Raw genomic sequence first — 21380 nt, forward strand, 5'->3', positions numbered from 1 at the left:
ACATAGAAGAGTGATTGGATTAAAGCAAATGGTAACAAGGGGGTTACTTTCACAGAGACCATTACTATTAAATATGACACCATGTAACGAATAGAAGACACTATAAATATTTGAGTATAAGAAAGAAATATGACTACAATAAACAGGAATTCTGCAGATGCTGGAAATTCAAGCAACACACATCAAAGTTGCTGGTGAACGCAGCAGGCCAGGCAGCATCTGTAGGAAGAGATGCAGTCGACGTTTCAGGCTGAGACCCTTCGTCAGGACTCGGCTTGAAACGTCGACTGCACCTCTTCCTACAGATGCTGCCTGGCCTGCTGTGTTCACCAGCAACTTTGATGTGTGTTGTGTGACTACAATAAACATTTTTTGTAGTCGAATGACTAAGAGCAAAATATAAATGTCAACTTCCTATAAATATGTATAAGCAGAGAAATCCAAGAATAGCCCAATGATCAGGACATTGGAAGTCATACATCACAGAAGAGGTGTGCAAAATATTGTATTTATTTTATCTTTTGTGTAGACAATAGAGTCTGTAATTAAAGAGGGATTATTATTTGGTTATACAGGTCCACAATCCCTTATCTGAAATCCTTGGGGCCAGTTGCATTTTGGAATTCAGAATTTTTCGGATTTCAGACCTCCCCCCCGATACCAAAAAACACGTATGCTCAAGTCCCTTATTTAACCTGTCTCAGTGCAGTGGTCTCTAGGACCCGGTGGCACACCAAACCTATGCACATCCTCCCGTATACTTTAAATCATCTCTGGATTACTTTTAATACCTAATACAATGTAAATGCTGTGTAAGTAATTGTTATACTGTATTGTTTAGGGAATAATGACAAGAAGAAATTTTATTTCCAACAAAAACATTCAATAAAACATAAAAATATACAGCTTCAAACAAATCAAATCAAACACATGGTAGATGACTTATTGGAATAAATGTAGAATATCACTGTCACTGTCACTATAAAATTTCAGTACCTTGTCTTTCTGTTTATTTAAATCATATACAATGGTAGTTCCGACAATATTTTCTTAGTAAGACGCCGCACAGATACACCACGATCAAGCTTCTGTAGTAACCCCACTTTCTGCGCTATTGATAGAGAAGATTCCTTCTCTTTTTCTCATTGTTACCCATAGGGGTATCTGTAGCTCTTTTTGACATTTTCACAGTGAAATTAAACACAAAGTCAACAGTGAACACAAAATATCAGTGAACAGCAAATGCACGTGTAACCAATACGAGCGCTGAGCCACAACTGACGTCTGGCGGCCTCTGCTAGTGCTGCCACGTCACACCTGAGTGATGTCAGCTGTTGGCGAAAAAAGCTTCGGTTTTCAGAGCTTTTTGGATTTCGGAATTTCGGATAAAGGAATGTGCACCTGTATTGTAGTTATTTATACTACTGAGTTTTGATCTTGTTTGGCACAAAGTACCACAAATGTTAAGTATTTACATTCCCACCTCATCTTGAGAGAGCTGGAAAAAAAACTGTGTTTTGGCCTATATTAGATTGTAAAAACTTAAATGAGGTGAAGATATTGTTTACCTGGATTTGCATGCATTGCTAGAAAAACTAAATGCTGCAAATTAGTGTTATTAAATTAATTTTACAGACAGATTACAATTCATTCATGCTACTCCATAGAATATTTAGCAGTGTTGACTGAAAATAAACTTTAAGGCGGTCAGTCCTTTGTGACAATGGGAGCTATTCTTTTTAGTATCTGTACGCCCTTAAGTTGTGAGCTCCAAAGGTTAGGCTTTAAAATAAGAGTTGGTTAATCACTCAGATTAATGATTTAAAATACAACTTGGATTTTTTTTCCACAAGCATGAATGATTAGGATGGGGAGGATTGAATCCTGGGAAGCTCATGTAAGAAATAAATATTGCTTTGTTTAATATTCTATTTATCATGATTCATTTATTCAGATACAAATATAATGACAAGATAGAATAAACTAACATTCTTAATATAAGGTTGTGACTCAGCAATGATTCCCATGTGATGTGGATTTAGTGATACACTAAAACATGCATAAAAATGATATTGTGTAAGAAATCTGCAGTAATTTTGCCTTGTTTCCATTCGAGCATGAGATTATGTGTGGGTTGTTATGTTTTGTAATTCCAGAAATTAAGTGAAAGATAAACATGGAAGCCCGGGGAAATACCTGTGTACTTAGTTTGTCTTTTAGTGAGGTGGTCACATATGATGTGATGATGTAACACAGTATGCAATTCAGGCACTTCTTACATATAAAGTGATGCTGGTGTTGGAGTGGTGTGGCTCTACTAGTAAAGAGTGGCATCAAATCAGTAGAAAGATGTGACATAGGATTGGAAGATGTTGAATCCTTGTGGGTTGAGTTAAGAAACTGCAAGGGTAAAGGACATTGCTGGCAGTTATATACAGGCTGGGAGGTGGACTACAGGTTGCAACAGGAAATAGAAAAGGCGAGTCAAAAGGATAATGTTATGGTAGTCATGGGAGATTTTAACATGCAAGTCAATTGGGAAAATCAGGATGGTAATGGATCTCAAGAAGTGAGTTTGTTGAATGCCTAAGAGTTAGCTTTTTAGAGCAGCTTGTGGTTGAGCCGACTAGGGGATCAGCTATACTGGATTGGGTGTCATATAATGGATGTTGTATATTTGGACTTTCAGAAGGCCTTTGACAAGGTGCCACACAAGAGGCTGCTTACCAAGTTAAGAGCCCATGGTATTACAGAAAAGTTACTAACATGGTTAGAGCATTGACTGATAGGTAGGAGGCAGAGAATGGGAATAAAACAATCCTTTTCTGGTTGGCTTCCAGTGATTAGTGGTGTTCTGCAAGGGTCAGTATTGGGACCGCTTCTTTTGATGCTGTATATCAATGATTTAGGTGATGGAATAGATGGCTTTGTTGACGAGTTTGTAGATGATATGAAGCTTGTTGTAGAGACAGATAGTGTTGAGGAAATAGATAGGATGCAGAAGACATTAGACGGATTAGGAGAATGGCAAGAAAGTGGCAAATGAAATACAATGTTGGAAAATGCGTGGTCCTTGTGGAGAACAGCCTAAAGATTAACTTGCAGGTTGAGTCGGTGGTGAGGAAAGTAAATGCAATGTTAACATTCATTACAAGAGGTCTTGAATACTAGGGGTATGATATTAAGACTTGATAAGGCAGTGGTGAAGACTCACCCTGAGTATCGTGAACAGTTTTGGGCTACTCATCTAAGAAAAGAAGTGTTGGCATTGGCGAGGGTCCAGAGGAGGTTCACAAGAATCATTCCAGGAATGAAAGGGTTATCATACAAGGAATGTTTGATAGCTCTGGGTCTGTACTCACTGGAATTCAGAAGGATGAGGGGGGATCTGATTGAAACATTTTGAATGTTGAAAGGCCTAGACAGAGTAGATGTGGAAAGGATATTTCTCATGGTGGGAGAGTCTAGGACAAGAGGGCACAGCCTCAGGGTAGAGGGGCATCAATTCAAAACAGAGATGCGGAGAAATTTGTTTAGTCAGAGGGTGGTGAATTTGTGGAATTTGTTGCCACGTGCACCTGTGGAGACCAGGTCATTGGGTGTATTTAAGGCCGAGATTGATAGGTTCCTGATTGGATATGGCATCAAAGGTTATGGGGAGAAGGCCAGGAACTGGGGTTGAGGAGGAGATAGAAAAAAAGGATCAACTATGATTGTATGGTCTAATTCTAAGACTTGATGGGCCAGATGGTCTCCTATGCTCCTATGTCTTATGATCTTATAACCCAAAAATAAATTTTGTAAACAAACAAAGAATGCTTAATTGAACATCATACAGAGTTACAGTCTCACATTCTGTGGCCCGCCTCCGTGGGTTTGTAGGAGTTGACTCTGGGACTGCAGGAAGTGGTTCTAAAAGCTCTGGACACTTCTTCTCTGACAATTGACTCTGCTCTCCTCAATTAATCGATGTGTCTAGATCAGGGGTCCCCAACCTTTTTTGCACCGTGGACCGGTTTAATATTGACAATATTCTTGCGGACCGGCCAACGGGGGGCGGGGGGGGGGGTTGTTCAAGTAAGGTTAAACTCACCCCAACATGTCTTTTACAGTTAGGGTTGCCAACTTTCTCACTCCCAAATTAGGGACAAAAGTAGCAGTCAAATCCCGGGACACTTGTGTTTACCCCAGGAAAGACTACTATGACCATGAAGCCTTGCGTGGGCAACTGTGTGCGCATGCGTGACATGCGCATGCACGTACGTACTTTTTTTTTTCCACAAATCGGTTTTGGCTTAATCTTCCCCATTATACTGTACATACATTATTTCTACTTTATATAGGCTGTGTATTTATCATATCATTCCTGCTTTCACTATATATTAGTGTTATTTTAGGTTTTATGTGTTATTTTTTGGGTCTGGGAACGCTCAAAAATTTTTCCCATATAAATTAATGGTAATTGCTTCTGCGCTTTACCCCATTTCGGCACAAAAGGTTTCATAGGAATGCTCTACCTTAGCGGGGGAAATATGGGACAAGGGCAGTCCCATATGGGACAAACCAACTTAGCCCAATATACGGGATGTCCCAGCAAATACGGGACAGCTGGCAACCCTATGTTCAAGTTCAACAGTGCGTGACAGGGAATGAGGAAAGGTGCAGCTGACTCGTATCGTTTCCTCGTGGCCCAGTAGCACATGCTTTGTGGCCTGGTACTGGTCCACCGCCCGGTGGTTGGGGACCACTGCAGTGTAGTGATATCAGACATAACTTCCACTCTATAGGAGAGTTGTCTTAATCTTTTCAAGTACCCACCTGGATCATCACTGTAGTCCCTCATCAGGACAGCTTGTCAAAACTTCTTGTTTGAGGAGCCTCAATTTGTCTCAGCTGCATATCCTTTCTGAGACTGGGCTTGAGGAGATCCAAGTGAGAGCATAGTGATGACCCTGGAACAGCATTACTTGTAAGTTGTTGATTGTAGATGGTGTTGCTTTGCAATAAGTAAAGAGGAAATTGGCGAGTTTCTGGTTCAGTGTCAGTGCAGTGTGTTCTGCTGACATTGCTCAGTGCATTCTTTAGACTCTGAACAAAACTTTCTACTGAGCCATTTATAGCTGGGTGAAACCATGCAGATGTAGTATATCTTATTCTGTTCATTTTCGGGAATGACTGAAATTTTTCTGCAAACAAACTGTGGTCATTTGTCACTGACTAAGTGTTCTGGAACACCAGTCTGTGAGATAACGCTGCTCAATTTATTGATCTATCCCAGGCCACCTGACAAATCTTTGAGCCAACACTTTCATTTTGACAACACCTAAATGACGAGCATGTTGCTCATCCAACACTCAGTTTGGATGGAACAACAATGCTCAATCCCCACATAAGGCAAATCCTGGCAAGGACAAGTTCATTCGGGCACTGGTAAATATGGGGGAACTGGAATTTCTGTTACACATTCCAGTTATTTTGGGGTGCCATGTAGACCTGGGGTAGTATCAAGTCTTCTCTGGTTTCTCTTTGGATCATCTCTGCTGTAATAGGGGACTTCCGACTTGCATTAAAGAGGATACATCATGAGGAGTGTCTACTTCTCTGAATTATGTAAATAAACAGGACAATACATCAGGATTTCCATCACTAGTTGTTCTCTTGAATTCAATCTTGTCATTGCAACCTCCAAAAAACAGAGCCCATCTCTGCACTTATGCTGCTGTGTTAGTGGAACACTTTTCTGTGGATTGAAAATGGACACCAATGGTTAATGGTAAGTAATGCGGGTAAACTCCCTCCCATACAAGTACTGGTTAAAACTTTTAAGAGTTTGAAGAGACTTAGTATGTCATTTTACATTCCAAACCAGACTCAATACCTCTGTCAATCTGTGCGTAATTTGTCTCTGCAGAGGTAGGGGAACAGGAAGCAAAGGCTGTGGGGCATTCACTTCCTTCACTTATAACATGTGACATTTCTCACCTATATGATAAGACAAAGCATCACAGGCAAGCTTCACTGGACGCTGCGAATTATAATGTTTGAGTACAGTGTCTGACATCACAATTTCCTCTTCCTTTTGGAAAGCCATCTCTTCCTGATTTATAGTACAGAGTTCAAGTGGTGGAGCATAGTAGCCAGGTTAGGTAGAGTTTATTATAATTATAGACAAATCCTCAAGAGGACTGAAAAAGTGACACATCCCTTGGTCTTGGGGCATCCACCACTGCATGAATTTTCTCAACACTCTTGTGTAAATCTTGTGCATCAAAAATTCACACTTGTTCCATCGTGCTCTGAGTCCATAATCTTTTTTTTTAGATTATGAGGACACTCAGTCCTCGTTTATTGTCATTTAGAAATGCATGCATCAAAAAACGATACAATGTTCCTCTGGTATGATATCACAGAAACACAAGACAGACCAAGACTAAAACTGACAAAAACCACGTAATTATAACATATAGTTACAACAGTGCAAACCAATACCATAATGTGATAAGAGCAGAGTATGGGCACGGTAAAAAAAAAGTCTCAAAGAACTTTTTGAGAAGGGAGAAGGTAGAAGGGAGAAACTCTCCCTACTATGAGCTTCCAGCGCCGCAAACTTGCCGGTGCAGCATCCTGGAAGCACCCGACCACAGTCCGAATCTGAGTCTGTCCAAAAACTTTGAGCCGCCGACTAGCCCTTCGACACCGAGCACCGAGCACCATCTCTGCCAAGCCCTTTGACCCCAGCCCCAGCTGCCAAGCAATAGGTAAAGCCAAGGATTCGGGGCCTTCCCCTCCAGAGATTTTGGGTCACATAGTAGAAGCAGCAGCGAAGCAGGCATTTCAGAACTTTCAGTAGATGTTCCTCCATGCTCTCACGTCTGCCTCCATCAAATCAAAATTGTGCACGGCCTCCTACTTGACAGATAACAGACATTCATCACCAGAGAGGCTGAGCGCGCTGCGTCGCGCTGCCATCTTCTCCTCCTCCCGAGAGTCTTCTACCCTTTTTAACAGTATCTTGAGATTTTAAAGATGTTCCTTGTCATCCTTACCTGTAAAAATGATGTTATCCAAGTAGCACTTAGTTCTAGGGTAGCCTTGCAGCACCTGGTCAATAGCTTTCTGCCAGAGTGCTGGTGCAGATGCCACTCCATAAATAAGCCTATTATCTCATGATAAAATCCACTGAGAGTGTTTACGTTGAGAAACACTTTGGACTCCTCTTCCATCTCCATCTGTAGGTAGGCCTCAGCTAAGTCCACTTTGTTGAATTGTTTCCCTCTAGAAATGTTTAAATAGATACCCTCTATCCTGCACGGAGGATATTGATCTACTTTCAGAACTAGGTTAATGGTGACCTTAAAATCACTACAGACCTGAAAGACCAATTTTTCTTGGCTACTGGGACAACTGGTGATGCCCATGGGCTCCTCTCAACCTTGGAAAGAATTCCTTCAACCTCTGTGCAATCTAGTTCAGTAGTTCTTTATCATAGATGGTATAAGAAACCAGAGAAGCTTTGTAAAACTTGAGTGTGGTATTTTCACTTAATGCTATTTTACCCTTGATATGTTTGAGTTTTCCAAATTCATCCTTGCATACTGCTCTGGCATCATGCACCACCTTTCTTAATTCCGTTTCAGTTGACTCCATTGCAGGGGATGTGGCATGCAAATTGTGGATGGATCTCTAAACAAGTTGAAGTTGTCTCAGCCATTCATGGCCCCACAATGCGGACTCTCCTGTTTCTACCACACAACCAATGTTGCTTGTTGGTTGCTGTATTTCACTATTACAAATGTCATTTCCACAGAAGTCACGTTTTCTCCAGCATAAGTTTTTAATTGGATATCTGCAGGCTTCAGTTCTGTATTTTTGAAATGCTACTCAAACTCACTTTGTGGATTGACTAAAACAGCTGACCCAGTGTACAATTCTATTTTGTTTCATATGCCCTTCACTTCTGGTGAAAGCCATACTGCTTGGCCCTTGTTAGTTTTCACATGGTAAATCTCAAGACTAACTAGTCCTGTGTCACTCTCATCATTATCAGATTTTTCATCAACAACATGTAGATTGGTACTCTTTTTGAAAGAGCCACTTGACTTTTTATGTCTATCTCTTCCCTGTGCAGTCCTTTTATTTTATTATGTTCTTTGTATGTGTCCTTTAAACATGCATTGGACTGGTGTATGTGAGCCCCTGCCACAATGATAACACAATTTGTTCGGCCAGGCGGGTTTGCACTAACTAAATGATCTCTCAGTGCATGATTAATCCACCACTGAATTGGCAATGCTCAGATAACTTTTTCAATTCAGCCATGTAAGCTGAAATGGACTCCCTTTCGTTTTGATTCTGCCTATGAAATCTGAAGCATTCTTCATTCCACAATGGTTGTTATGTTCATGATAATAGCAAAGCTAGTTTCGGCTGGTTTGGTTGGAGTAGTCAAACTTCTAAGCGATCTATATGTTTTTCTGTCTACTGCAATCAATAATGCTGCCACCTACTTTTCATTGACTATTTCATTTGGTTCAAAATACTGCTCAAATTCATTCGGTATACATCATCCAGTTATCTGTTGTGCAATCAAATGTATTTATCTTTCCAATATAGCCAGCCATTTTTGATTTTTACTAAATTTACCATTATTATCACTGGTACTCACTGTTTATGAACCTGTTAATTTTGTCTCTTTTCTGCCTTTTTTTGAACTCGACCATCTTTCTCCCTTTTCAATGAAACAAATGTTGCACCTTTTTTTGTAACTTAAATGTCCCGCTCCCACTTCCGAAGCAAAACGTGCTGCACTTCAACAGGTACAATAGTTAGTCATTTTCGGTTAATTTTAAAACCTCCCTGTTGCCACTGTAATGCTTTGTAACTCCAGAAGCTAAGCAAAAGACAAACATGGGAGTCTAGGGTGCTTGTCTACTTAGTTTTTCTTTTAGTGAGGCACTGAAGTATGATGTGGTAGTATGATAGCATTTGGTAATTACACACTCTTCACATATAATCCAGAATGAATTATGTAAACAAACAAAAAATGCTCAATCAAGCAATGTACTTACATTTTTCAAATTTACTGAACTATCAAATATACTACATTGGTATCTTATGTGAGTACTTGAGAGCAGAGAAAGTGCCTGACTTCATCCTTTCTCTTTTAGCATACGTTCTCCAACCCTTGCCATAACTTTGTGTTATGTCAGTGTCATTTGAAGAGGAGCTGACCATTGGATTCAGCCATCAATACTGTGCTGTACGGGTGCACTGACAACAATGCGTGGGTTAATGACATCCACTTCACTGATATTGGCCTGGAGATCCTAATGAAGAGTTAGTTATCTGGAAGGATATATGCACACAGGAAGTTACTAATGGATAAAATGGTCCCAGAATGAGGTACTAGACATAGAGCTAAATTGATGGAATCATTCTCTGATGATAAGTGCCCAGAGATGGAAAATATTGACTGAACTTGTACAGGTGTCCAAAGTCAGTGGAATTAGCAACAAAAGCCATCAGGCAACAAATGCAATGCCATGCCTGCATGTTTTCCACTCTTCCTGCGCTCTCACACTGTCTTTTCACATCCTCTTGCTGTGGTGTGATCTAATAGGTATAGGATGCATTTACTTTACAAGATTCATTAAATCTACTCTCTCTTTTGCAAGTAGCATTGGGTTGTTGGGTATGTTCTATGCTGTAAGAAATTATGAAAATTATATGAAATGGCAGCATCAACAGATAATATGTTTGATTAGATTAATCATCTGGTTGGAGGTTATTGGTGATGATTGGACTTGACTGCCACAGGGTAAGTGGACAGCGGAGGCTTCGAATTCATGGAGGATCCTGATTGCTCACACCACAGTCTCCTTCTCAGATTGCACAGCCTCCTTATCCCACAGTCATTTCTGCTTTATGAAGCACAAGTTGTTTACAAATACCCACCTCACCTGCAACATCTCCTCACCATTTTCATGCACTTTTCATTAAAAATACACACTACCCACACCACTCTTTACATTGGCGGCACAGCAGTGGAAATTGCTAACAGTTTCAAACTCCTGGGAGTGCAAATCTTGCGTCTCTCATAATCCCAGAACACTTCCTGCACAATCAGGAATACTCACTAATGCCCCTAGTTTTGTGGTGGTTGTAGAGACCTGGACTATACACATCTACAGTCAAGTCATTTTACAGGTGCGCAGTAGAGAGCATCCGAACATTTGCATCACTGCAATGTATGGGAACTGCACTGCAGTGGACAGGAAGATTCTACAGGGGGTAATCAAAATTGCCCAATATATCATTGGTACCAGTTACCCACAATGAAGGACATATACACACAAAGATGCAAGACAAGGACCAGTAACGTCATGAAGGATCCCACCCACCCTGCTCATGGACTGTTTGCCCTACTCCCATCAGAGAGAAGGCTACTAGGACTGCTAGACTCAAATCAGTTACTTTCCCCAAGCAGTTAGGTTGATGAGCACCTCCACCACAGACCCCACTACCACTACTTTATTATTTCCTGTCAGTCTCCTTCTGTACTGCCACGCCTCTGCCTATTATAACCTCAGAGTCAGAATCAGGTTTAATAACACTGGCACATATTGGGAAATTTGTTGTTTCACAGCAGCAAAACATTGCAATACATAATTATAATAAAAACCTATAAATTACAATAAGAAGTATATTAAAAAAAATTAAACTAAATAATTAATGCAAAAAAGAGCAAAAAAAAAATAGTGAGGCAGTGTTCATGGGTTCATTGTCCACTCAGAAATCTGATGGTGGATGGACAGAAGCTGCTCCTGAAACCTTGAATGTGTGTATCCTGTATCTTGTCCTTGATGGTTGCAATGAGAAGAGGGCAGGTCCAGGGTAAAAAGGGCCCTTCATGATGGATGCCACATTTTTGAGGCAATAACTTTTGAAGATGCCTTCAGTGCTGGGGAGGCAAGTGCCCATGATGTAGCTGACTGAGTTTCAACTTACTGCAGCTTGTTCTGATTTTGCAGTTCCCCCCTCCCCCCACCCCCCATAGCCGACAGTTTTGCAACCAGTTAGGATTCTCTCCACGATACAGCTGTAGAAATCTGTAGGAGTCTTTGATGACATATCAAGTCCCCTCAAACTCCTAATGAAATCCAATCGCTGTCATGCCTTCTTTGTAATTGCATCAATTTGTTGAGCCCAGGATAGATCTTCAGTGATGTTGACACCCAATGACTTGAAACTGCTCACCTTTTCCACTGCTAATTCCTCAATGAGGACTGTTGTGTATTCCCCTGACTTCCCATTCCTGAGATTCCTCAATGAGGACTGTTGTGTATTCCCTTGGCTTCCCATTCCTGAAATCCACAATCAATGTCCTGGTCTTACTGACATTGAGTGCAAGGTTGTTGTTGGGACACCACTCAACCAGCTGATTTATCCCACTCCTGTACTCCTCTTCATCACCATCTAAAATTCTGTCAACAAAAGTTCTGTCATCAGTAAACTTATTGATATTTTTTGTGGATGATATGGTCATATAAACAAACTATGTATATTAGCTATCTTATGTATTCATATTTATTGTTTTTTTAATTATTGTGTTCTTTATCTTATATATTTTTTGTGCTGCATCAGATCTGGAGTTGTAATTATTCCATTTTCCTTTACACTAGTGTACTGTTAAACAATCTGGAAATCTTGAATATAATTGCCTGGAAGTTGAGGAGAAAATAGACATCAACAAAACATTAGAATCATGGGTAGGAGGAGGTATAGGCTGTTCAGCCTTTCATACCTATTTTGCTTTCAATTTCATGGCTGATCTTTTACCTCAGTACAAAGTTCCTGCATTAACCCCCACCTGCTTTGATTTTGTTCATATCTAAAAAAAACCTATTGCTCTCTGCCTTGAATATACCTAGTGATTGTGCTTGCACAGGCTTCTAAGGTCGAAAATGCCAAAGATTCATTCCCCTCTGGGGGAAGAAATTCCTTCTCATCTTGGTCCTGAATGATCAATCCTTTATCTTGAGATTATGACCCTTGGTTTTAGCCACATAAGCCAGCAAAATCAACTGCTTTGAGAATTTTGTATATTTCAACAAGATCAGTAAGATCATGAAACTTGGTGTGTCAGTTCATCCATCTGCTCAATTTCTGACATTTAGTGGAATTAGAGGTTTGATCTGCACATGGTGATTTATCACCCAGGGGTGGGCTACGCCCAGGCTAAGGGTTCATATTGGTCAAGTGCCAACTCTCTGGAAGGTTAGTTTATGTAAATTTTCTGTAATGGAGAGTTCACATGAAGGCTAAAATCTGATAACCAACAGATGAAGGCTGATAGTGCATACATCCCAAAATGCTTGAGCTATATCCAGTTTACTTGCTTGTCCAGTTTTAGTCATGCAGTTCTTTGTATGGAGCCCGGAGCCGATGCTTCTCAGCAAGGAAATGGTGACTACTACAATGCCAGCATTCATGGCCCCAGCCAGTGTGTGCAGCATCCAATAGCAGAGGTCAGCGCCTCTCTACTAAACGTGCAGAAACTATCTAATGTATGAGGAGTGTAGTAAAAACTCTCACTCCTTCCTTCCAAATTCTACTGGTTGCCATCCTACCTCAGAATGCTGTATCCTTGTCTGGTGCTTTGAGGATTTTGAGAAACTGATGGTTCAGTAGGTCACTCATATAGCCGATGTGCTAACTGAGAGATGGCAATAAACAGGCTCCCACCTACCACTGCTGTCACTCTAACACTGTGGTGGCTGTTCAGTCAGCTGGCACCAATGTTGCTGCAAGAATTTAACCAGCTTATACCAGCTGTATTTAACATAATAAACTCACATCCATTTGACCTGCAACCCCCTCAATAAACCTGCACTAATTGCAGATGCTTGCATCTGTGGCAGAAGCCTCACTACCATCCCCCACTTCCACTATTCATACTTCCTGGTATATGCATTCAGTGTGTGCTGACTGCATGAAGCCAACCCGTTTTCCAAGGATGGCAGCAATGGATATTGTGCAATTATTGATGTCACGTCCCTATGCTCTGCTTTGTTTGTGAAACTTCTGCATGCATGGAGTTGCATAATTGAAAATTTGCATTAAGCACTATCAGTTCCTGATCACACTTTTTGATCGATTTTATGCTGCAAATTAATGCTGTAGTGCAGAAAAAATTGCTGTAAGTGATTAGATTTCTAGGTCACAACCTTATAATTAATTCTCAGTGAGTAGTCTTAAATAGACAGTATGGCAGCATCAAAGGAGCTGGATTTTGAAGGCAAAATTCAAAGTATTGTATAATGTGCTTTATTTTGGTGACCAGGAATGAGTTTCTGGCTGGTGCTTTTTATCCTGTGATGCAAGTGCATGGAGAAATGGTTAGCTGACTGTGGTTATCAGTAGGAGCTGACAGGGCATGAGAGCAGATATAGATACCATAGTGAGTATTTTTTAAAGTTTTATGATATTTACTCTGTGTTCTTTAAAATCATTGCACATGTAGCAATTTTTGTGGTTTTTATTTTAAGATTTTTTTTGCAAGATGGAAGTACAAGAGACCCACATCAAATAATAACTGTGAGAGGCTGAAATATGTTAGGTCATCAACTTCTAACTGAATCACATCTCCAAGTTCCCAGTTTGGAGAGAAAGATTTATGAGCATTCAATAGCTACTTAAAATAGTGTTTTATATCTCCTTGGGAAGTATATGTCCCTTTCAATATGGAAATCAACGACTTTTTGGAACCTTCTGTGATGCATATATTTGCAAGGTTCCTTGCTTCAGTGATGCAGCAGAGGAAGTCTTGATGCAGAATGAATAGGTGCAAGTCCCTGTCTGCTAAAATGTTAGGCAGTCACCCAAGGAAATATTGAAACTGAAGATGATCGTGAACATTACCACTGACTGAAAACAAAAGATGACCTTGAAATGCAACACAGATTTAGGTATAAATGACTGAATGCTTCTCAGATATTGAAAGGCTGAGTAACAATACTGCTGGAAGATTCAGTATAACCCTCAAAAATCACCTTCCGTTCAGCGACAGTACTGAGCTATATCTTTGCAGAGAAAATGCGACTGAAGTGATACATATATATTCTCTTCAATTCCCTCAGCTAATGTTGGTTTTTGTAACAGCTGAAACTTATTGAGTGGAATCTAGCTGGTGTAAGTAGCTATCTTTCTTCAGGAAGTTTCATTAACGTAAAATATGAGCCAACAAACAAAAAATGAACAAAAGAAAAACAGGCCATTTTCACCTTGGCAAGCTATAACCAACAGACTGCTCTGGGATTATTTTTGAGACCTTAGTTATTTATAACAAACATTAATAAGGTGGAAGACAGGGCTGTATTATAACCAAATTTGTGGACAATACAAAGATAGATGGTGACATGTGAGAAGGACACAAGAAGCGTGCAGAGCAATATACACTAGGTCAACTTTGAATTAGAAAGTATAATTTTCACATAAAGTATATAACATATGGTTCTTGCAAGGTAGCATTTGTATTGTTAATGGCCTCTTCATTAAAAGAAGGTCATTATTACAATAAAAAAAACAATGATGGTGAGCTAGCTTGATCTCTTGGATGAAGTGGGTTGCCATGCAAGGAAATATTGAACAGAATGGTCTGTTAGACTCCCCGGGCCTCCAAGATATCCTACCTGGTGCTGCTGGTGTTCCTCTTCTTTCTTTACTATGGCCAGAAAGGGCTGACCAAACAGTCCCACCTATCAGTAAAATAAGGAGCCTTATTTACTCTGCTAGCAGAGTGGTTAAAAAGATACTAGATGGAAAACATGACACCATACTTCTTTTCCAGAAATAAACTTCATTCATAGTACATATAGTAAATACAATTTTCTATGTGCATCATGCCAATATATTCTCCTACCATGTGTCACTCATGTTTCCCCTTAACAAATGCTTCCTTGAGGTATTTAAGAAGCTGTTACACAGGGCCCATAGCAATAATAGGCAGAATTCAACAGTGTATGAGGTACAGTATGTATGAGGTGATATACTTTGGGAGGATAAATAAGGGTAGGTATACACAATGTATAGCAGCACATAAGGGAGTACTGAGGGAAGAATGACATCGGTGTACAAGAAGTCCATGAAAATGCACCACAGTTTAAAAATAGGTGAAGAAGCCATATGACAAACAAGAGAAAATCTGCAGATGCTGGAAATCCGAGCAACACACACAAAATGTGGAAGGAATTCAGCAGGTCAGGCAGCATCTATGGAAAAAAGTACAGTCGACATTTCCGGCTGAAATCCTTTGGCAGGACTGGCAAAGGGTTTCGGCCTGAAACGTCGACTGTACTTCTTTCCATAGATGCTGCCTGGTCTGCTTAGTTCCTCCAACATTTTCTGAAGAAGACATGTGGATTTTTTGTGTGGCATAGAATATAAGAGCAGGTATGTCATGGTACAGCTTGCTGTGTGCAGTTCAGGTCACTACACTATGGGAAGAAGGTAAATGTAATGATGAACACATGAAATTCTGCAGTTACTAGAAATCCAAACAACACACACAAAATGCTGGAGGAACTCAGCAGATCAGGCAGCGCTCATGGAAATGAACAAACAGTTGATGTTTCAGGCCAAGACCCTTCTTCAGGATTCAATGTAATGATAGTTGCCTTTAATTACCTCTCTTACTTAATTTACAAGTTCTACTAAACAAAGCATATAGGGTTGACAAATGTATGTCCCTGCACCATAATTTGACAAGTTTTATGGGCTATCCTTACCAAAAAATTTATCATCCCTGCTAACACGGTGCATGGCACTCTGCATCTGAAAATCGTTCCATTGACCTCAGAGGAGTGAATTTCTGAGGTAGAGTACTATGGGCTGTTGTTATCATATAGTTTGTTTTCAGCTATTGGCCAGCAAAGAATTTCGGGCTACCATTATTTCCAAAATTGCAGTAAGCTATTGAAGTAAAGGTTTCAAAATTATACTCTAATTAAGACCATAAGATATTGGAGCAGAATTAGTCCATTTGGCCCATGGAGTCTGCTCCGCCATTTCATCATGGCTGATTCATTTTTCCTCTCAGCTCCAAGCTCCTGCCTTCTCCCTGTATCCCTTCATGCCCTGACTAATCAGGAATCTATCAGCCTTACCCTTAGGTATGCACTATGATTGGCCTTCACAGCCGCCTGTGCAATGTATTCCACAGATTCACCACTCTCAGACTAAAGACATTTCTCCTCTTCTCCATTCTGAAAGGACAACCCTCTATTTTGAGGCTGTGTCTTTTGGTCTTAGACTGTCCCACCAGAGGAAACAACCTCTCCACATGCACACTAACAAGGCTTTTCAGAATTTGATAGGTTTCAATTAGGTCACCCCTCAGTCTTCTGAGTTGTAATGAGTACAGGCCCACAGCCATCAAACACTCTTCATATGACAAGCCATTCAGTACTGGAATCATTTGTGAACTTCCCTTGAACCCACTCCAGTTTCAGCACATCCTTTCTTAGATAAAGGGCCCAAGACTGTTTAGAACACTCCAAGCGGGGCCTCACCAATGCTTTATTATGTCTCAACATTACATCCTTGCTTTTATATTCTAGTCCTCTTGAAATGAATGCTGGTATCACATTTGCCTTCCTCACCACAGACTCTACCTACAAAATAACATTTAGGGAATCCTGCAAAGGATTCCCAAGTACCTTTGCACCTCAGAATGTTGTATTTTCTTTCCATTTAGAAAGAAGTCAACTTTTTTTATATTTTTTCTACCAAAGTGTATGGCCATGCAATTCCTAACACAGTATCTACCACTTCTTTGCCCATTCTCCTAATCTGAGTCCTCCTGTAGCCTTTCTATTTCCTCAAAACTACCTTCCCCTCCACTTATCTTTGTATCTTCTGTAAACTTTGCAGCAAAGCTATACATCCCATCATCCACATCATTAACATCTAATGTGTAAAGAAGCAGTCCCAACAGTCCTGACAGTCTGACCTCTATGGAAAACTACTTGTTACCAGCAGACGATCAAAATAGGCCCCCCTTTATTCCAATTCTTGGCCTCCTGCCAGTCAGCCAATCTTCTACTGATGTCAGTATCTTTCCTGTAATACCATGGGCTGTTATCTTGTTTAGCAGCCTCAGCTGCTGAACCTTGTCCAAGGTCTTCTGAAAATCCAAGCAAACCACATTCATTGAGTGTCCTTTTTCTATTCAGTCTGTTATTTCCTCAAAGAATTCCAACAGATTAGTCAGGGAAGATTTTTGTTTAAGGGAACCATGCTGACTTTGGCCTATTTTATCATGTGCCTCCAAGTAACCTGAGACTTCATCCTTAATAATCAATGCCTACATCTTCCCAAAGATTGAGGCCAGCCTAACTGACCTATAATTTTCTTTCTTTTGCCTCCCTTCCTTCTTGAAGAATTGAAAGACAGTTGCAATTTTCCAGTCCTCTGGACCCATGCCAGAATTTGGTGAGTTCTGAAGGAGCATTACCAATACCTCCACAATCTCCCCAGCCACCTGATTCAGAACCATGTGACATATCCACCTTCAGTCTTTTCAAATTCCCAAGCACCTCTCTCAAGTAATAGAAATTGCTGTCACCTCTGCCCCCGACTCTCTTGAACTTCTGGCACACAGCAAGTATCTTCCACCATAAAGACAGATGCAAAATACTTATTTAGTTTCTGTACCGTATCCTTGTCCCATATTACTACATTTCCAGTGTCATTTTCCAGCTGCTCCATATCTACTCTCACTTCTCTTTTACTTTTCCTGTATCTGAAAAAAAACTTTTGGTATTCTGTTTGATATTATTGGCTAGTTTACCTCTATATTTCATCTTTTCCCTCCTGGCTTTTTAGTTGCCTTCACTTGGTTTTTAAAAGCCTCCCAATCCTCTAACTTTCCTCTTACTTTTGCTCTATTGTATGCCCTCCTTTTTTTTGTCTTTCTGTTGCTTTGAATTCCTTTGTCAGCCAGAGTTGTGTCATTTGACCTGAAGTATATTTCTTTCTTCTTAGGGATGTATTTATCTGCACCTTCTGTATTGCTCCCCGAAACTCCAGCCATTGCTGTACTGCCATCATCCCTTCTAGTGTCCCCTTCCAATCAGCTTTGTCCAGTTCCTTTCTCATGCCTTTATAATTCCTTTTATTTCACTATAATACTGATACATCTGCCTTGAGCTTCTCCTTCTCAAATTGCAGGGTGAATTCTACCATATTATGGCCACTGCTTCCTTAGGATTCCTTTACCTTAAACTCCTTAATCAAATCTGATTCATTACACAAAACCCAATCCAGAATAGCCTTCATCCCTGTGGGCTCAACCACAAGCTGCTCTAAAAAAAATCTTGTAGGTATTCTACAAGTTCTCTCTCTTGTGATCCAGTATGAGCCTAATTTTCTCAATGTACCCACCTATTGAAATCCCCCAGGACTATCATAACATTGCAGTTTTGACATGTGTTTTCTATCTCCCATTGTAATTAGTAACCCATATCCTGGTTGGTATTCGCAGGCCTGTATATGTAGTTCCCATCAGGGTCTTTGTACCCTTGCAGTTGCTTAACTCTGTTCACAAGGATTCTACTTCTTTTGATCCTACGTCACATCTTTCTAAGGATCTGATTTCGTCTTGTTACCAACAGACCCACCTCACATCCTTGTCTAACTGCCTGTCCTTTTAATACAATGTGTATTCTTGGATGTTTAGTTACCAAGTATGATCTTATCAGCCATCACTCACAATGTCATTCCAACCAGTATCTAGCTGTTTTAGAAGATTACCTACCTTATTCCACACACTGCTTGAGTTTAAATGTAACACCTTCAGTACCGTATTCATCACCCTTTGTGATTTTACATTTGGATAGATTTTGTTAATGCAGTTCATTGAGGCATCCTACTGCCTGAGCCAACACAACCTGTGAAAGACATAGGACAATTGAAAAAGTTTATCACGTAATGAGTGCCTAATCAGGTAAGAATTCCATGAATATGATAGCATTTTGTCATGTTTTAAAAAATATAGCACCATAAAGATATCTACAATACCGAAATGTAAGACTTTAAGAAGGAGTTTGTATTTTAGGGCTGATAATTGGTAATTGATCATTGGTTTATAACTTCTGTTTGCATGCTATCCAAACAGATTATTGCATACATAAATGTATCCAAACAGTAAAAAGTAAAAATATAAAAATGCAGACTATAGTGTTACAGTTACAGAGAAAGGGCAACACAGACAAAGTGCAACAGCCACGACCAAGTATATTGAGAGTTTAAGAGTTCATCCTTGTTGCATAAGAAGTCCATTCAATTGCCTTATAATAGCAAGACTGAAGCTGCCTTTGAGCCTGCTGCTTAGTGTTCCCAAACTTTTGTATCTTGCAAGCAATACCATAGCAAGTGAAAAGACAAAGGCATAAAGATCTTTCAAAACATCAGTTAACAACAAACCAGTTTTATGATGTCACTAGTTTCAGCTTGAACAGCAAAGTTGCTTGGATCCATGGTGTAGCTGACCATTGGAGCCAAGGTTAGTTGGTTAAGGAATTTTGAGCATCAAATATATTTAGAATAGATCATGTTGATAGAAAAATACATTTAAGGATTTAGGGTGGCACTTAGATCTGGCTTTGATAAAAAGTTAATCTGTTTGGAATATGGCAGATTTATAATAATCCACTACATTCCGTGTCTACTTTAATAGGTACTTCGTGTACCTAATAAAGTAGCCCCTGAGTGTATGTTTGTGGTTTTCCACTGTTGTACTCATCCATTTCAAGGCTGTGCATTCAGAGATGCTCTTCTGTACACCACTGTTGTAATCTGAGGTTATTTTTTACTGCTGCCTTCTTGTTAGCTTGAATCTGTCTGGACATTCTCATCTGTGTTTTCTCATTAACAAGGTATTTGCACCCACAGAATTGCTGCTCACTGGATGTTGTTTTGTTTTTCACTGTAAGCTTTAGAGGCTGCTGTGCATGAAAATCCCAGGAGATCAGAAGCTTCTGAGACACTCAAACCACCCTGTCTGGCATTAACAATCAAAGTCAAAGACACTTAGGTCACATTCCTTCCCCATTTTGATATTTGGTCTGTAAAACAACTGAACCTCTTGACTATGTCTGCATGCTTTTATACATTGAGTTGTTGCCTCATGATTGGCTGATTAGATATTTGCATTAATGAGCAGGTGGACAGGTGTACCTAATAAAGTGGCAACTGAGTATATATTTTGTTGCTTAAAATGATTTTTGGGTTCTCAATATGTGGTAATCAACTGTTTTCTTTCTTTCTAATCACAGGTCAATCTTATGCTAAATGGTAAACCAGTAATTTCAGCCTTTGCTGGGGATAAGGATGTGACTCGTGAAGCTGCCACTAATGGAGTCCTGTTGTATTTAGACAAAGAAGATAAAGTATATCTGAAACTGGAGAAAGGTAACCTGGTTGGAGGATGGCAATATTCAACATTTTCTGGCTTCTTGGTTTTCCCTCTGTAAAGACCAACTGAATACCCTTGAATCCACATACGTAATTTTCTTGATATGAACTGATTGTCCTACATGTTGTTTTTGAGGATTATTTAAAAATTGTGGATCATTGTTCCAAATCTTAATCTGGACTATACCTGGTCGTATGAAGCTAACAGTCTGGTGGATCTGAATTGTCCGTTTTCTTTTCCAAACTGCTTCAAAGACCTTTGGAAGAAAAGGGAAGTTTTCAGTCCCTTATCTCTTCCCTGCAAACCGGATAGGACTTAAAGTAGGGTAAACAAATGGTACGTACCCTTGCTGCAGTGGATGTAAAGTGAAACAGTTTGCCTGTAACATTAGTGACAAATTGTCTGGACTGAATACGTCTGTGTACCTTCACAAATATTATTTTGCCTTTAACAGCCTTGCTAATAAGGTTAAATGCATTTAAAATGGCTTAAATTTTTGTTCTGTTATTTAATATATCAGAATGAGGAGAACAATATACTAATTTACCATAAATGTATTGTGGATTTGGGATGCAATATGTTCATTCCCATGCTATGTATGCTTACATTGCCTTAAAATACATGGAAATAGATGTACACTTCTACTTTGTCATAATGTATTCTTAATATTGAAAACTGGATTGTTGCTTTAGGTTTTCAATGCACTCTACCCGAGGATTCTCTTATTTTGAAATTAAATGATTTTAGACCAAATGAACTTTATTAATTACATTCAAGAATATAAGCAGAATACTGTGGAACAATATTATTTGCTTAATGGTACAGATGTAATGCCGCCTTCAGAACATTTAATATCAGAGAGGATTTCCAGCTGATGCAGTTTGAAAGTGGTGAAAATTGCCACATA

At 39.8% G+C, this 21380-nt stretch overlaps 1 protein-coding gene across 1 annotated transcript in view; it reads left to right on the forward strand.

The window, feature by feature from the left end:
- cbln4 (cerebellin 4 precursor) overlaps nt 1–20531 on the forward strand; it is a 173465-nt gene extending 152934 nt beyond the window's left edge. Inside the window, exon 3 of the mRNA XM_072276725.1 lies at nt 20334–20531. Within this exon, the coding sequence (XP_072132826.1) occupies nt 20334–20531 (198 nt within the window). The remainder of the gene's footprint in view (nt 1–20333) is intronic.
- Nucleotides 20532–21380: the final 849 nt, after the last annotated feature.

This window comes from Mobula birostris, chromosome 2, assembly GCF_030028105.1.
Source record: "Mobula birostris isolate sMobBir1 chromosome 2, sMobBir1.hap1, whole genome shotgun sequence".
Lineage (NCBI taxonomy): Eukaryota > Metazoa > Chordata > Chondrichthyes > Myliobatiformes > Myliobatidae > Mobula > Mobula birostris.